At 50.2% G+C, this 15,747-nt stretch overlaps 1 protein-coding gene across 1 annotated transcript in view; it reads left to right on the top strand.

The window, feature by feature from the left end:
* The window catches only part of TASOR2 (transcription activation suppressor family member 2), a 52,122-nt gene that overhangs the window by 14,387 nt on the left and 21,988 nt on the right, over window positions 1-15,747 (top strand). Inside the window, exons 7-11 of the mRNA XM_060244463.1 lie at window positions 656-730; window positions 3,033-3,806; window positions 6,634-6,804; window positions 12,330-13,221; window positions 15,207-15,651. Of these exons, the coding sequence (XP_060100446.1) occupies window positions 656-730; window positions 3,033-3,806; window positions 6,634-6,804; window positions 12,330-13,221; window positions 15,207-15,651 (2,357 nt within the window). The remainder of the gene's footprint in view (window positions 1-655; window positions 731-3,032; window positions 3,807-6,633; window positions 6,805-12,329; window positions 13,222-15,206; window positions 15,652-15,747) is intronic.

The following is a 15,747-nucleotide window of genomic DNA, read 5'->3' as shown; positions in this document are numbered from 1 at the left end:
CCTAATATGCAAAGGAATTCCTGCTACAGAAAAAGCCCTGGCCCTATGGAAGATCCATAGCACTTAGCACAGAGGTCCCCAACATTTTGCTTGTGAGTGTCATGGTGCCCGAGGATACCTTTCCTGGCACTCACCAAGGTTTTTTTAAAAGTGGGTGGGTTCAGGTGGGGCTTTTAGCCGGCAGGGCTTCTGATTGGCCAGTGGAGATTTGATTCACTGGGCAGATCATTAAAAAAAAATATTGCTTTGGCAAGAACTGCTGCACAAGGGATCTTCATTGTTTGACTGAAGGTCAGCTGCGGCAGACATTTTGTGGCCGGCTCCGCCTCTTGTGGCAGCCATTTTGTGGCTGCACCAGTTACACTGGGTCGGAATTCTAAAGGTGTGTTTAGGCTCAAACGGGCTGCAGACCTGGGTTTTAAAGTGCTGGAGTCAGGACTGAAGAATTAAGATTCAAATCCACACTCTTTGCCATGAAGCTCACCTTGTGACCACAGGCAGATCAAGCTGTCTCCACTTGACACACTCCACAGGGTTGTTATAAGGCCAAAACGAACAGCTCGGGGCGGCTATGAGAGGAATGATAGCTGTCGCCCCGTGTTCTTTGGAGGAAGGACCATCCTTAACTCTATGCCTCTTCCCCCCACCTCCACAGATTCTGTCCCTGAGGAACGTCCGCGTCTTCAGGCCTTGTTTGTGATCTCGTCCCCAAGGCCAACGCGCCTAGCAGGTAGTGCAACACATTAGTAACTGTGATGATGTTCTGTCTTTTTGGTGCTCACGGGGCCGCAGTGTGTGTGTGTGTGTGGGGGGGGGGTGGTGGTTCTGGAATTATGGCCCCCAGGTGGACCTCCTGTAGACACCTGGGTTTTGGACACTGTGTGACACAGAGCGTTGGACTGGATGGGCCGTTGGCCTGATCCAACATGGCTTCTCTTATGTCTGGGGCAGCAATACTTTTGTCTTTTTGGTGCTTGGGGAGGCAACACTGGGATGGCTTCTAGTGTCCTGGCCCCACTGGTGGACCTCCTGATGACCCCTGGGTTTTGGACTGGATGGGCCATTGGCCTGATCCAACATGGCTTCTCTTATGTTCTTATGTGACACAGAGTGTTGGACTGGATGAGCCATTGGCCTGATCCAACATGGCTTCTCTTACGTGACACAGAGTGTTGGATGGGCCATTGGCCTGATCCAACATGGCTTCTCTTATGTTCTTACATGACACACAGTGTTGGACTGGATGGGCCATTAGCCTGATCCAGCATGGCGTCTCTTATGTTCTTATGTGACACACAGTGTTGGACTGGATGGGCCATTAGCCTGATCCAGCATGGCGTCTCTTATGTTCTTATGTGACACAGAGTGTTGGACTGGATGGGCCATTGGCCTGATCCAACATGGCTTCTCTTATGTTCTTAATGAACACAATCACTAGAGTAATTGGCGATATACATCGTATCCGGGATTATTCAGAAGATTTTGTTCCAGTCCTTGTTTTTATTACATTTTTTTATCAAAGAGGAAGAGCACATACAGAGTTTAAGGACAGTGGCATCCTGTTGTTGTAAAAGTGCCATTGGACAAACTTTATTCTGTTGCTTCCAGCCAAGGCGGCTACCCGCCTGAGAGCATGTACAGTCGTGCCAAATTGTAGAATTTGGTCCTCCGTTTGATTTAAAGCAGCTGTGCATGCATAGAGGCTTATAAAAATAAATAAATCTGCGCCCATTGCCAGTTTGGTGTAGTGCAGACTCTTATCTGGGATAACGGGGTTTGGTTCCGCACTCCTCCACTTGCAGCTGCTGGAATGGCCTTGGGTCAGCCAGAGCTCTCTTATCTGGGAGAACCGGGTTTGATTCCCTCTTCCTCCACTTGCAGGTGCCGGAATGACCTTGGGTCAGCCAGAGCTCTCTTATCTGGGAGAACCGGGTTTGATTCCCCCCTCCTCCACTTGCAGCTGCTAGCATGGCCTTGGGTCAGCCATAGCTCTGGCAGAGGTTGTCCTTGAAAGGGCAGCTGCTGTGAGAGCCCTCTCCAGGCCCACCCACCTCACAGGGTGTCTGTTGTGGGGGAGGAAGGTAAAGGAGATTGTGAGCCGCTCTGAAACTCTTCGGAGTGGAGGTGGGATATAAATCCAATATCTTCATCTACCTCACAGGGTGTCTGTTGTGCGGGGGGGAAGGTAAAGGAGATTGTGAGCCGCTCTGAGACTCTTCAGAGTGGAGGGCAGGATATAAATCCAATATCTTCATCTACCTCACAGGGTGTCTGTTGTGGGGGAGGAAGGGAAAGGAGATTGTGAGCCGCTCTGAGACTCTTCGGAGTGGAGGTGGGATATAAATCCAATATCTTCATCTACCTCACAGGGTGTCTGTTGTGGGGAGGGGGGGAAGGTAAAGGAGATTGTGAGCCGCTCTGAGACTCTTCAGAGTGGAGGGCAGGATATAAATCCAATATCTTCATCTACCTCACAGGGTGTCTGTTGTGGGGGAGGAAGGGAAAGGAGATTGTGAGCCGCTCTGAGACTCTTTGGAGTGGAGGGCGGGATATAAATCCAATATCTTCATCTACCTCACAGGGTGTCTGTTGTGGGGGGGGGGAAGGGAAAGGAGATTGTGAGCCGCTCTGAGACTCTTCGGAGTAGAGGGCGGGATATAAATCCAATATCTTCATCTACCTCACAGGGTGTCTGTTGTGGGGGAGGAAGGGAAAGGAGATTGTGAGCCGCTCTGAGACTCTTTGGAGTGGAGGGCGGGATATAAATCCAATATCTTCATCTACCTCACAGGGTGTCTGTTGTGGGGGGGGGAAGGGAAAGGAGATTGTGAGCCGCTCTGAGACTCTTTGGAGTGGAGGGCGGGATATAAATCCAATATCTTCATCTACCTCACAGGGTGTCTGTTGTGGGGGAGGAAGGTAAAGGAGATTGCGAGGCGCTCTGAGACTCTTCGGAGTATAGGGCAGGATATAAATCCAATATCTTCTTCTTCTTCATCTTCTTCTTCATTCATTCTTTTTCTCCCTGGCAGCAAAAGATTTGAGATGCGACCGCGGGGCGGACGAGAGATCTTCGCGAGTCACTTCGCTTCTGCCGGCTCTTCGCTACGCATTGGCGGAGGCGGCCAAAGATCGCGAAAAGCGGGTGCCTCCCGGAGTGCTGGTTCAGCGGTACGTCCAAGAGGTGGCGACGCTCGATAAGAATTTGCTCCCTTCCTTTACCCACTCGGAGAAACTCTCGCTCTCCTTCGACGAGTTCTTAAAGAAGTCCGACCTCGAAGCCGTGTCTGAAAAGTGCTCCCCGAACTCGTTCTCGCGCTTGCAGCGCTACCTGTCGAACCCCCAGAACTACACGCTGGAAATGTCGGCGGCGGCTCGTTGCAGCACCGATTCTCGGCCTCCTGCCGGTAACAGAGCGTGCGAGTCGGGTGGCTCTTTGGGTTCGAATTCGAGCCCTCTGCCCCGCGAGAGGTCCGTCCAGCTCGTCAAAACCACAAGGTCGGGACTGTCGGAATTGACCGCTCTCGGGGTGGAGGGTGCCGGAAAGGCCATCCGGGTGAGCGAGCGGAACTTGCAGCGCTGCAAAAGGAAATCTAGCCGGCTCCTGGGGATGAGCACCAGGAAGAAGTGGGCCCCTCTGAAAGTCCTCTGCATCATGGAGAACAGCAAGAAGCAGAAGAAATCCAAGAAGAAGAAGCAGCTGGATCTCTCGTCTGCGTCTTCCAAAATGCAGAGGTCCTCGACGGATTCCGGAGAACCCACCCTGAAATTAAAAAACCTTCAGTATCCCCTAAAAAGGAAGAGAGGTGAGCTCTACACCAATCGTAAGCGTATTCTGGATTCTGGCTTTCCGCAACCGACTCAAAACTGATTCGGGTGGGCAGGAGTGTGGGTCCAAAACAATAGAACAAAAGTTTGAGTCCAGTTTGGTGTAGCAGTAGTGCACGGACTTGCATCTGGGAAAACCGGGTTTGATTCCCCACTCCTCCCCTTGCAACTGCTGGAATGGCCTTGGGTCAGCCGGAGCTCTCTTACCTTGGAGAACCGGGTTTGATTCTCCACTCCTCCACTTGCATCTGCTGGAATGGCTTTGGGTCAGCCAGAGCTCTCTTATCTTGGAGAACCGGGTTTGATTCAACACTCCTCCCCTTGCAACTGCTGGAATGGCCTTGGGTCAGCCAGAGCTCTCTTATCTTGGAGAACCGGGTTTGATTCTCCACTCCTCCACTTGCATCTGCTGGAATGGCCTTGGGTCAGCCAGAGCTCTCTTATCTTGGAGAACCGGGTTTGATTCCCCACTCCTCCACTTGCAGCTGCTGGAATGGCCTTGGGTCAGCCATAGCTCTTGCAAGCGTTGTCCTTGAAAGGGCAGCTGCTGGGAGAGCTCTCTCAGCCCCGCCCACCTCACAGGGTGTCTGTTGTGGGAGGAGAAGGTATAGGAGATTGTAAGCTGCTCTCTGATTTAGAGAGAAGGGCGAGGTATAAATCTGCAGTCGTCTTCTTCTGGACAAGTTGCACTTTTAAGACCGAGTAAGTTTTATTCAGAATGTAAGCTTTCGTATGCTCTTAAGCAGACTTCATCAGACAAAATGGAATGGCAAGCCATCTTTAAATGTAGAGAAAGTGGGCAGTGAGTTGGTTATGTAGTCATGGGAATGTTTTTAGCAGATTAAAAGAATCCCAAATTGCGGTCTGTGTTGGTTTGCTTAGTGTCATGAACTAGGCTGTAACAACAGTTGGAGGGTGATAAAAAGCAGACATGTCATAGGTCAAGTGCCATAAATCTGGGTGTCGTTCTGGCTTCTTAGTTGTGGGTTTAAATGGAGGTCATTAGGATCTCAAGAAGTTACAGCAATATTAATAGACTGCCAACAGAAGAAAAGAATACATTAGAACAGGGGTCCTCAAACTTTTTAAATAGGGGGCCAGTTCACTGTCCCTCAGACTGTTGGAGGGCCGGACTGCCGTTACTGTACAAGGCCGCGGGCCGTCAGTTCTCCGTCTTCTGCATCTCTCTCCCTTCCCCACACCACACACCCCGGCCTGGGAACTCACCTCACCTCGGTATCACCTCACACTCTGTCTCCGCCGCCTCAGCCCAGTGCCGGAAGTGTGCGTTGCTAACGTGAGTTTAGGTCGAACGTCACTTCTGGTCTGATTTTGCCATAACCCGGTGGGCCGCATAAACATCCTCAGCGGGCCGCATCTGGCCCGCGGGCCGTACTTTGAGGACCCCTGCATTAGAATATAGCGGACGATGGGTTAGTATCTGTAATAAGATAAACAGAACAAAGTGGGAGTCCAGTGGCCCCTTTAAGACCAACAAAGTCTAATTCTGGGTATAATAATAATAATAATAATATAATAATAATAAATTTTTATTTATATCCCGCCCTCCCCGCCAAAGCAGGCTCAGGGCGACTTACAAGACCTGGAATGAACCATGATTATAACAATACGTTATATAATAAAATACAATAAAAACATTAATAAATTAATTAAAAAACCACTACAGTTAAAGGTGCTACCCTACATCGCGGTGTATACGTATATATATCAGATGGCTTGGTGTCACCTCAGGATTCCATCTTATAGGCCATTTGAAAAAGGACAGTTTTGCAGGCCCTGCGGAACTGATTATAGTCTCGCAGTCTCGAGACCATAAGCTGGGCGCACGCACGCGAAAGCATTTAAACGAGGCAGAGGCACCAGATTCTCAGCGCAGCCTCTGGTGTCTCTCCTCAAAAGCCCCTCCAAGTTTCAAAAAGATTGGCGTAGGGGGTCCAATTCTATGAGCCCCAAAAGAAGATGCTCCTATCCTCCATTCTTTCCACTTGAGGAAAAGCATTTTAACAGGTGCGCGGTCCCTTTAAATGCGACGGCCAGAACTCCCTTTGGAGTTCAGTGATGCTTGTCACAACCTTGCTCCTGGCTCCGCCCCCAAAGTCCCCAGCTATTTCTCGAGTCGGACCTGACGACCCTAGTTAGGGCGGTACTATCTCAAGGATATCTCCAGAGCCTGACAATCTGTGTTTACGTAGGGTAGGGGTGTCAAACTCATTTGTTATGAGGGCCAGATCTGACATAAATGAGATCTTCTGGGGCCGGGTCATGTGTGTACCTATTTAAGATTAGGTAGCAGAGGTATAAACTTTTTAAAGGACACAGACAAATCCGACTTAAGATTTTTTTTTTTAAACTTAAAACATGCTTAAAAACATTAACACTTGTTGGTCTTAAAGGTGCTTTCTTTGTATCTCTCTCATGGGATCCAGGGAACTGGGCAAAGGAAGCTCTGGCTCTTTCCCTCCCTCCCCAGGGGACCAGGAGGGGGAGGAGCCTCAACCAATGGACAAAATCAAGGCATTGCTCTGTAGCTCCTGTGCGATTGAGCAGGCCTTGCAAAGCAAGCTGAGATGAAAAAGGAAGCAAGAGAGAGGGAGAAGGAAGCAGACAAGAGCCGATTGATCGGGGGCCTGATTTGGCCCCTGGGCCACATGTTTGACACCATGGGTGTAGGGGCTACATCACTGCTGTGATCCTTCTGCACAGCACCTCGCACAGTGGCACCAAATCGCATAGCAGTGCTGGGTTACCCCTTCCCTTCCCTCAAACAGCCTTTCTTTCTCCCAGGCGCAGAGGTGTTGTCGGCGGAATTTGTGCAGAGAACGAGGCACGAACCTGTGACGAGAGCCACATCCTCTTCCGAAGCACCTGATGCTGAACAGAAAAGGCCAAAGCTCTTGATCAGCCATAAGAGCATGGAGGTGAAGAAGGCAGGGAAGATTAACAAGAGTCTAACAGGTAAGAACATAAGAGAAGCCATCTTGGATCAGGCCAATGGCCCATCCAGTCCAGTACTCTGTGTCACATAAGAACATTAGAGAAGCCGTGTTGGATCAGGCCAGTGGCCCGTCCAGTCCAACACTCTGTGTCACATAAGAACATAAGAGAAGCCGTGTTGGATCAGGCCAATGGCCCATCCAGTCCAACACTCTGTGTCACGTAAGAACAGAAGAGAAGCCATGTTGGATCAGGCTAGTGACCCATCCAGTCCAGCACTCTGTGTCACATAAGAACATAAGAGAAGCCGTGTTGGATCAGGCCAATGGCCCATCCAGTCCAACACTCTGTGTCACGTAAGAACAGAAGAGAAGCCATGTTGGATCAGGCTAGTGACCCATCCAGTCCAGCACTCTGTGTCACATAAGAACAGAAGAGAAGCCATGTTGGATCAGGCCAATGGCCCATCCAGTCCAACACTCTGTGTCACGTAAGAACAGAAGAGAAGCCATGTTGGATCAGGCTAGTGACCCATCCAGTCCAGCACTCTGTGTCACATAAGAACATAAGAGAAGCCGTGTTGGATCAGGCCAATGGCCCATCCAGTCCAACACTCTGTGTCACGTAAGAACAGAAGAGAAGCCATGTTGGATCAGGCCAATGGCCCATCCAGTCCAATACTCTGTGTCACACAGTGGCCAAAATCCAGGTGCCCTCAGGAGGTCCACCAGTGGGTCCAGAACTCCAGAAGCCCTCACATCGTGCCCCCTCCTCAAACACCAAGAAGACAGAGCATAAAACTAAGCTACCTCACACAGCTTAGAGGGAACACTGGTACAGACCCAGGCAGTATTAACAACAATAATTTTATTATAAGTGCTCAAGAACAAACAAGTGGTTTGTAAAACATTTAGTGCAACAATGAAAATGGAAAATCAGGTAAAGGTGGTATAAAAAGAAACAAAAGCCCTGATGTGACAAATTATGCCTTCCCTTCCAACTGACTCACCTCTCTTTGGATGAGTGAACTCTCCTGCTGCAGCCCTCTCTCCAACTCTGAGAGAAGACTCCTCCCTCTCTAGCTAGGCCTTTTATTCTATCCTCCCAGGTCCCACCCCTCCGTTCTCCACTGGGCAGGTTTTCCCTCCAAAATTTCTGCCCACCGAATCATAGGGACAGAAGGGATCCTGGGAAATGTAGGCCCCGTAGCCGCTCTTGATGCAGGCTTTCCTGGAGCCTGTTGGCCTCACTAGGCCCAGGATCGTAACACAGCGTCTTGTATGTGCCGTAGTTTCACCCACATGGGTTAGCTTTCTTCTCAACCTACATCAGTTCTCGCCACATGCCATTTGTGTGTAGAGGGTGAGTAAAGGCTGACAAAATGGGTGATAACCTTCACGTGTCTGTTTATGCAGGTGGGGGAGGGGACATGGCTCAGTGATGTAGAGCAGGGGTGTCAAACATGCAGCCTGGGTGCTGAATCGGAGCCCCGGAGGGCTCTTATCAAACCCCTGAGCAACTGGCTTGTCGTCTACTTCCTTCTCCCTCTCTCTTGCTTCCTTCTTGCTTGCTTCTTGGAGAGCCAGTTTGGTGTAGTGGTTAAGTGTGCAGACTCTTATCTGAGAGAATCGGGTTTGATTCCCCACTCCTCCACTTGCACCTGCTGGAATGGCCTTGGGTCAGTCAGAGCTCTCTTATCTGGGAGAACCGGGTTTCATTCCCCACTCCTCCACTTGCAGCTGCTGGAATGTCCTTGGGTCAGCCAGAGCTCTCTTATCTGGGAGAACCGGGTTGGATTCCCCACTTCTCCACTTGCACCTGCTGGCATGGCCTTGGGTCAGCCAGAGCTCTCTTATCTGGGAGAACCGGGTTGGATTCCCCACTTCTCCGCTTGCACCTGCTGGCATGGCCTTGGGTCAGCCAGAGCTCTGGCAGAGGTTGTCCTTGAAAGGGCAGCTGCTGTGAGAGCCCTCTCAGCCCCACCCACCTCACAGGGTGTCTGTTGTGGGGGAGGAAGGTAAAGGAGATTGTGAGCCGCTCTGAGACTCTTTGGAGTGGAGGGCGGGATATAAATCCAATATCTTCATCTACTTCACAGGGTGTCTGTTGTGGGGGAGGAAGGGAAAGGAGATTGTGAGCCGCTCTGAGACTCTTCGGAGTGGAGGGCGGGATATAAATCCAATATCTTCATCTACCTCACAGGCTGTCTGTTGTGGGGGGGAAGGTAAAGGAGATTGTGAGCCGCTCTGAGACTCTTCGGAGTGGAGGGCGGGATATAAATCCAATATCTTCATCTACCTCACAGGGTGTCTGTTGTGGGGGCGGGGAAGGGAAAGGAGATTGTGAGCCGCTCTGAGACTCTTCGGAGTGGAGGGCGGGATATAAATCCAATATCTTCATCTACCTCACAGGGTGTCTGTTGCGAGGGAAGAAGGTAAAGGAGATTGTGAGCCGCTCTGAGACTCTTTGGAGTGGAGGGCGGGATATAAATCCAATATCTTCATCTACCTCACAGGGTGTCTGTTGTGGGGGAGGAAGATAAAGGAGATTGTGAGCCGCTCTGAGACTCTTCAGAGTGGAGGGCGGGATATAAATCCAATATCTTCATCTACCTCACAGGGTGTCTGTTGTGGGGGAGGAAGATAAAGGAGATTGTGAGCCGCTCTGAGACTCTTTGGAGTGGAGGGCGGGATATAAATCCAATACCTTCATCTACCTCACAGGGTGTCTGTTGTGGGGGCGGGGAAGGGGAAGGAGATTGTGAGCCGCTCTGAGACTCTTTGGAGTGGAGGACGGGATATAAATCCAATATCTTCATCTACCTCACAGGGTGTCTGTTGTGGGGGCGGGGAAGGGGAAGGAGATTGTGAGCCGCTCTGAGACTCTTCAGAGTGGAGGACGGGATATAAATCCAATATCTTCATCTTCTTCTTCTGCATCACAACTTGCTTTGCCAGGCTTGCTGAACAGCACAGGAGCTACAGAGCAAAACCTTTTATTTTCTCCTTCCTCTCCTGGTCCCCTAGGGAAAGTGGGGAAGAGCCAGAGCTTCCTCTGCCCAGTTCCCAGGATCCCATGGGAGAAATACAAAGAAAGCATCTTTAAGACCAGCAAGTGCTAACGTTTTAAGCACGTTTTAAGTCTTTTTTAAAAAAAGATCTTTACTTGTGTTTGTTTGCGTCCTTTATGAAGTTTATAGCTCTGCTACCTTTTCTTAAACTGGTACACACGCGGCCCGGCCTGACAGGATTTATGTCAGATCCGGCCCTCATAACAAATGAGTTTTTTTTTAATTTAAAACAATTTATTATAATGCAATATATTATAGTAGCATATTATCATTTGTGATTAAAAGTTAATACACATATATAACATTTTCTCCACCCCCACCCCCGCTTTTGGTGACCCCCCGGCTGTGCCAACCCCCTTAACAGACAACTCCCTAATACTATTTTATTTAATTTGTTATAAGGTAATAAACTCTATCTATTAAAGAATCTTTCTTCATAAAAAAAAATACCAAAAGCTATAATTGTAGTCCATCTTCATGATAGTCCACCTTATGCATTCACAAGGACACGAAAAAGTTATAATCCAATAATCCCATTTTTTAAAAACTGTAATCCATATATATACCTAGAAAAATTAACCATTGTCAAAGATCACCAAATGTCCTTTAACATTCCATTGTTTTTCAGTATACTTTTGAAACTTTCCCCATTCATTTTTAAACTTCTCTAGATCTTGTTCTTCTGAGATTCTTGTAAGTTTGTCGATTTCACTCCAATGCGTAACTTTCAAAGTCCATTCCCACATTTCTGGTATTTTGTCTTGTTTCCACATTTGCGCATATAATGTCCATGCAGCTGAAAGCATGTACCAAATTATCGTTCTATCCTGTTTTTGAAATGTTTCCATTTGTAATCCCGACAAAAAAAGATGTCTGGTGTCTTTTTAATATTATATCCCAAAACTTTCGAAATCTCTTGCTGAATCATTTGCCAAAATTGTTTCGCCTTTTCGCAAGTCCCCCACATATGGTAGAAAGATCCGTATAACAAACAAATGAGTTAGACAACCCTGGTTTAGAGTATTTGCTTGACATTCCGAAGGCCCCAGATTCAATCCCTGAGATCTCCAGTTCAAGAGGATCAGATGGCAGATGATGCTAAAGCCCTCTACCTGAATCCCTGGAAAGCCTACTGCCAGTCTAAGTGGACAGCACTTCCCTTGACGGACCAAGGGTCTGATTCAGTATAAGCAGAAAAACGCAAGAGTCCAGTCGCGCCTTAAAAAAACCCCGCAGTCCTCTGTGCAAGCGCCAGTCGTTTCCGACTCTGGGGTGATGTTGCACCACAACGTTTTCACGGCAGACTTTTTACGGAGCGGTTTGCCCTTGCCTTCCCCAGTCATCTACACTTTCCCCCCAGCAAGCTGGGGACTCATTTTACCCACCTTGGAAGGATGGAAGGCTGAGTCAACCTTGGGCCGGCTATCTGAACCCAGCTTCCGCCGGGATTGCCATTGCCTTCCCCAGTCGTCTACACTTCCCCCCCCTCCCCCCAGCAAGCCGGGTACTCATTTTACCCACCTCGGAAGGATGGAAGGCTGAGTCAACCTTGAGCCACCTAGCCCAGCTTCCGCCGGGATCGAACTCAGGCCATGAGCAGAGCTTTACCACTCTGCGCCACGGGGCTGCAGTAGCGCCTTAAAGGCTACCGAAATTTGTGGCAGGAGATGAGCTTTCATGAGTGACTCACGAAACACACAGACTTTTTTAGATAAGAACTCCACAGAGTTCCATGGAGGTTTTTAAACCGGGGCTAGATGGCTATCTGACAGCAATGCTGATCCTGTGAACTTAGGGGTGGGGAGATACATGAGTTTTCTGCATTTTGCAGGGGATTGGACTTGATGACCCTGGGAGTCCCTTCCAACTCTATGATTCTTTGACTTTTAGACAAATGCCAGTGTGAAGGCTGGTACAAGGTTTTGTAGATTTGGGGAAGTGTTGCAGGCTACTATGCTTAAGTGACTCACGGAAGCTCTTGCACTTTTTTCCCATTACAGACAAGAGTAACACGGCCGGCCACCCATCTTCTATATGGTGATATGTCATCTAGAGGATGGTGTGGAATTGTTTTCTGTGGCCCCAGAAGGTAGGACTAAAACCAATGGGTTGAAATTATATCAAAGGAGTTTCCGGCTCAACATTAGGAAGAACTTCCTGACCATTGAAGTGGTTTCTCAGTGGAACAGGCTTCCTCCTTGGGAGGTGGTGGGCTCTCCTTCCTTGGAGGTTTTTAAACAGAGGCTAGATGGCCATCTGACCGCAATTCAGATCCTGTGAATTTAAGGGGAGGTGTTTGTGAATTTCCTGCATTGTGCAGGGGGTTGGACTAGATGACTTTGTGGGGGTCCCTTCCAACTCTATGATTCTTTGATTCTATGATTTTGATTCAGTACAAGGCAGCTTCCTGTTTGTTCTGTATGGAGCAATTCTAGAAGCCCGTTCTAACGCTGATTCCCTGACTTTTCTCGTGCAGTAAAGGAGAAGTGCATCCATCGCGATACGGACATGGCCGAGTCGGAAATCCACGGGGACGAGAATGCTCCTTCCGGCGAAAGATCAGCTTCTCGGGATGCCTCTCCGCCCCTTAGGAGAGATGAATGCGATTCCCACGCCTTGAACATGTTGGCCGACCTTGCACTCAGCTCCTGCGACTCGCCACTGCTCGCCGACGCCGGCCGATCCGGGGCGTCTCGTAGCCCGTCGCGGGAGCGGCGGCAACCACAGAGGGAGAAGCTTTCCCAGAAGGCTTCCGATCACGAGTATCACAGGATCAACGTGAAACTGAAAGGCACTTCCCTTCCCGGCAGGAGTCCTCAGCGGTCCTGCGCAGTCCCCGTACAACCCAATCGAAGCATGGATTCCCCTTCTGGCCCTCAAGAGAGGGGCTGCGTAGGCTCCGGCAAAAGGAAGAGCGTGAGACCCCATCCGGCACTACGAACAGAGACTCGAACCTTTTTGAACCTGAGCGTGCCCTCTTTGATCTCCACCGAGCACTCCTACGCCTCGCCCATCTCGTCCGAGCCTTCACGAAAGCAGCTCCCTTGGCGAGGGACGCCGAGTCCCCCCAGCTCCAAGAATGGGGTGAAAAGCAGCAAGTCGGGACCCCTCGTCGGGAAAGTCCTGCCTTTCCGGCACCAGCAGAACATTTGCCACCCGCACAACCAGTTTCGGACCTTCTTACCGTTCTCGCGTTCTGCCATCATGACCGCACGGCCGAAGGAGGACTTCGGCAAGTCCCGCCGTGTGACCTTTTGCGACAAGTTAGTCCGAGTGACTTGCCAGTGGGAGGCCGAATACCTCTTCAACGTCGATAGCAAATACACGAACAATTCGTTAGAGAAAACGATCGTTCGGGCTGTACACGGGTGAGTGGGTTTCGCCCCCCGGTTTGGAAAGTTACTGAATCCAAGGTGGAGGTCATTGTCGTCTTCTCGGTCGTGTTCTGGACTGACAGGTCTGGCTTTGTGGTGTCTTTGAGAGCCAGTTTGGTGAGAGAGAGCCTGTTCGGCGTAGTGGTTAGGAGTGGTGGATTCTCATATGGAGAAACGGGTTTGACTCCCCACTTCTGCTGCCCATGCAGCCCGCTGGGTGACCTTGGGGCAGTCCCAGTTGTCTCAGAGCTTTCTCAGCCCCACCTCACAGGCAGTGTTTTCTCTAAGCTGAGTCAGCGTGAGCCAGCTCACAGATTTTTAGCCTCCAGCTCACACATTTTTGTCTTCACTCAGGAAGGAGGACCCCAGAGCACACTCATTTATGCAGGAGCTCGCAACTTCTCTGCAGGTAGCTCACAACTTGAATGCCAGTAGCTCACAACATTTTTGCTCGCAAGACTCTGCAGATCAGAGGGAACATCGCTCACAGGGTGTCTATTGTGGGGAGAGGAAGGGAAGGAGATTGTAAGCCACTTTAAGAACAGAAGAGAAGCCATGTTGGATCAGGCCAATGGCCCATCCAGTCCAACACTCTGTGTCACATAAGAACATAAGAGAAGCCATGTTGGATCAGGCCAATGGCCCCTCCTGTCCAACCCTCTGTGTCACATAAGAACATAAGAGAAGCCATGTTGGATCAGGCCAACGGCCCATCCAGTCCAACACTCTGTGTCACATAAGAACAGAAGAGAAGCCCTGTTGGATCAGGCCAATGGCCCATCCAGACCAACACTCTGTGTCACATAAGAACAGAAGAGAAGCCATGTTGGATCAGGCCAATGGCCCCTCCTGTCCAACCCTCTGTGTCACATAAGAACATAAGAGAAGCCATGTTGGATCAGGCCAACGGCCCATCCAGTCCAACACTCTGTGTCACATAAGAACAGAAGAGAAGCCCTGTTGGATCAGGCCAATGGCCCATCCAGACCAACACTCTGTGTCACATAAGAACAGAAGAGAAGCCATGTTGGATCAGGCCAGTGGCCCATCCAGTCCAACACTCTGTGTCACATAAGAACATAAGAGAAGCCCTGTTGGATCAGGCCAATGGCCCATCCAGTCTAACACTCTGTGTCACATAAGAACATAAGAGAAGCCCTGTTGGATCAGGCCAATGGCCCATCCAGACCAACACTCTGTGTCACATAAGAACATAAGAGAAGCCCTGTTGGATCAGTCCAATGGCCCATCCAGTCCAACACTCTGTGTCAAATAAGAACATAAGAGAAGCTCTTTTGGATCAGGCCAATGGCCCATCCAGTCCAACACTCTGTCATATAAGAACATAATAGAAGCCATGTAGGATCAGGCCAGTGGCCCATCCAGTCCAACACTCTGTGTCACATAAGAACATAAGAGAAGCCATGTTGGGTCACACCAATGGCCCCTCCAGCCCAACACTCTGTGTCACATAAGAACATAAGAGAAGCCATGTTGGACCAGGCCAAAGGCCCATCCAGTCCAACGCTCTGTGTCACATAAGATAAGCCATGCTGGATCAGGCCAGTGGCCCATCCAGTTCAACACTCTGTGCAAGCACCTGTCGTTTTTGACTCCGGGGTGACGTTGCTTTCACAAATTTTTCACGGCAGCCTTTTTACGGGGTGGTTTGCCCTTGCCTTCCCCAGTCATCTACGCTTTCCCCCCAGCAAGCTGGGGACTCATTTGACCGACCTCGGAAGGAGGGAAGGCTGAGTCAACCTGGAGCTGGCTACCTGAACCAGCCTTCGCCGGGATCGAACTCAGGTCGTGAGCAGAGCTTAGGCCCGCAGTACTGCAGCTTTAACGCTCTGCGCCACGGGGCTCTTTGAGCTATTAAGAAGATTTAATTAATCCGATTTTCTGAGTGGTATTATAATTTAAGAACAATATCTGTCTGTCTCCCTCTCCCTCCTTCCCTCCCGTTGCTTTTCCTCCAGGCCGTGGGACCTGAACGTGTCGGATGACATGGAAGACATGAAGCTGATCCTTCACATGTGGGTGGCCTTGTTCTACAGCAAGCCCTTCCGATCCCCGACGGCCAGGAAGGTGGTCGAGCACAGCAACCCAGCCAAATACGTGTCGCTGAACAGCGTCGTGGATCCTTTGGAGCTCATCGACGACGACGACGACAGCGAGGGGTTCTGCGACGCGGGGAAGCGTTCGGCGAACCCCGAGGCCTACCAGGCGCCCGAGAATGTCGACAGAAGAGCCAATTCCGCCGTGGAGAAGCCGCTGTCTTGTAACGAGCTGTCCTCGACAAACTGCGTAGAGAATGAGTCTCCCCTCGTGGACCTTGCGGAAGCCAGCGACCTGCCTTTGAACGATGGGCCAGTCGGCTCCTTGGCCGGTGACCTGGCAGGTGTGCCTCAGGCCTTTGATAAGGTGAGGTTTTAGTAGGCCGGCTGCGACCATTTTCCAGGTTCTCAGGGGCCGTGGTCTCTTTCATCATCATCATCATCATCATCATCATCATCATCA

The sequence above is a fragment of the Heteronotia binoei genome, chromosome 8 (genome assembly GCF_032191835.1).
Source record: "Heteronotia binoei isolate CCM8104 ecotype False Entrance Well chromosome 8, APGP_CSIRO_Hbin_v1, whole genome shotgun sequence".
In the NCBI taxonomy this organism is placed as follows: Eukaryota; Metazoa; Chordata; class Lepidosauria; order Squamata; family Gekkonidae; genus Heteronotia; species Heteronotia binoei.
The sequence above is the reverse complement of the archived record's forward strand: the minus strand, read 5'-3'. Positions and strand labels throughout refer to the sequence as shown.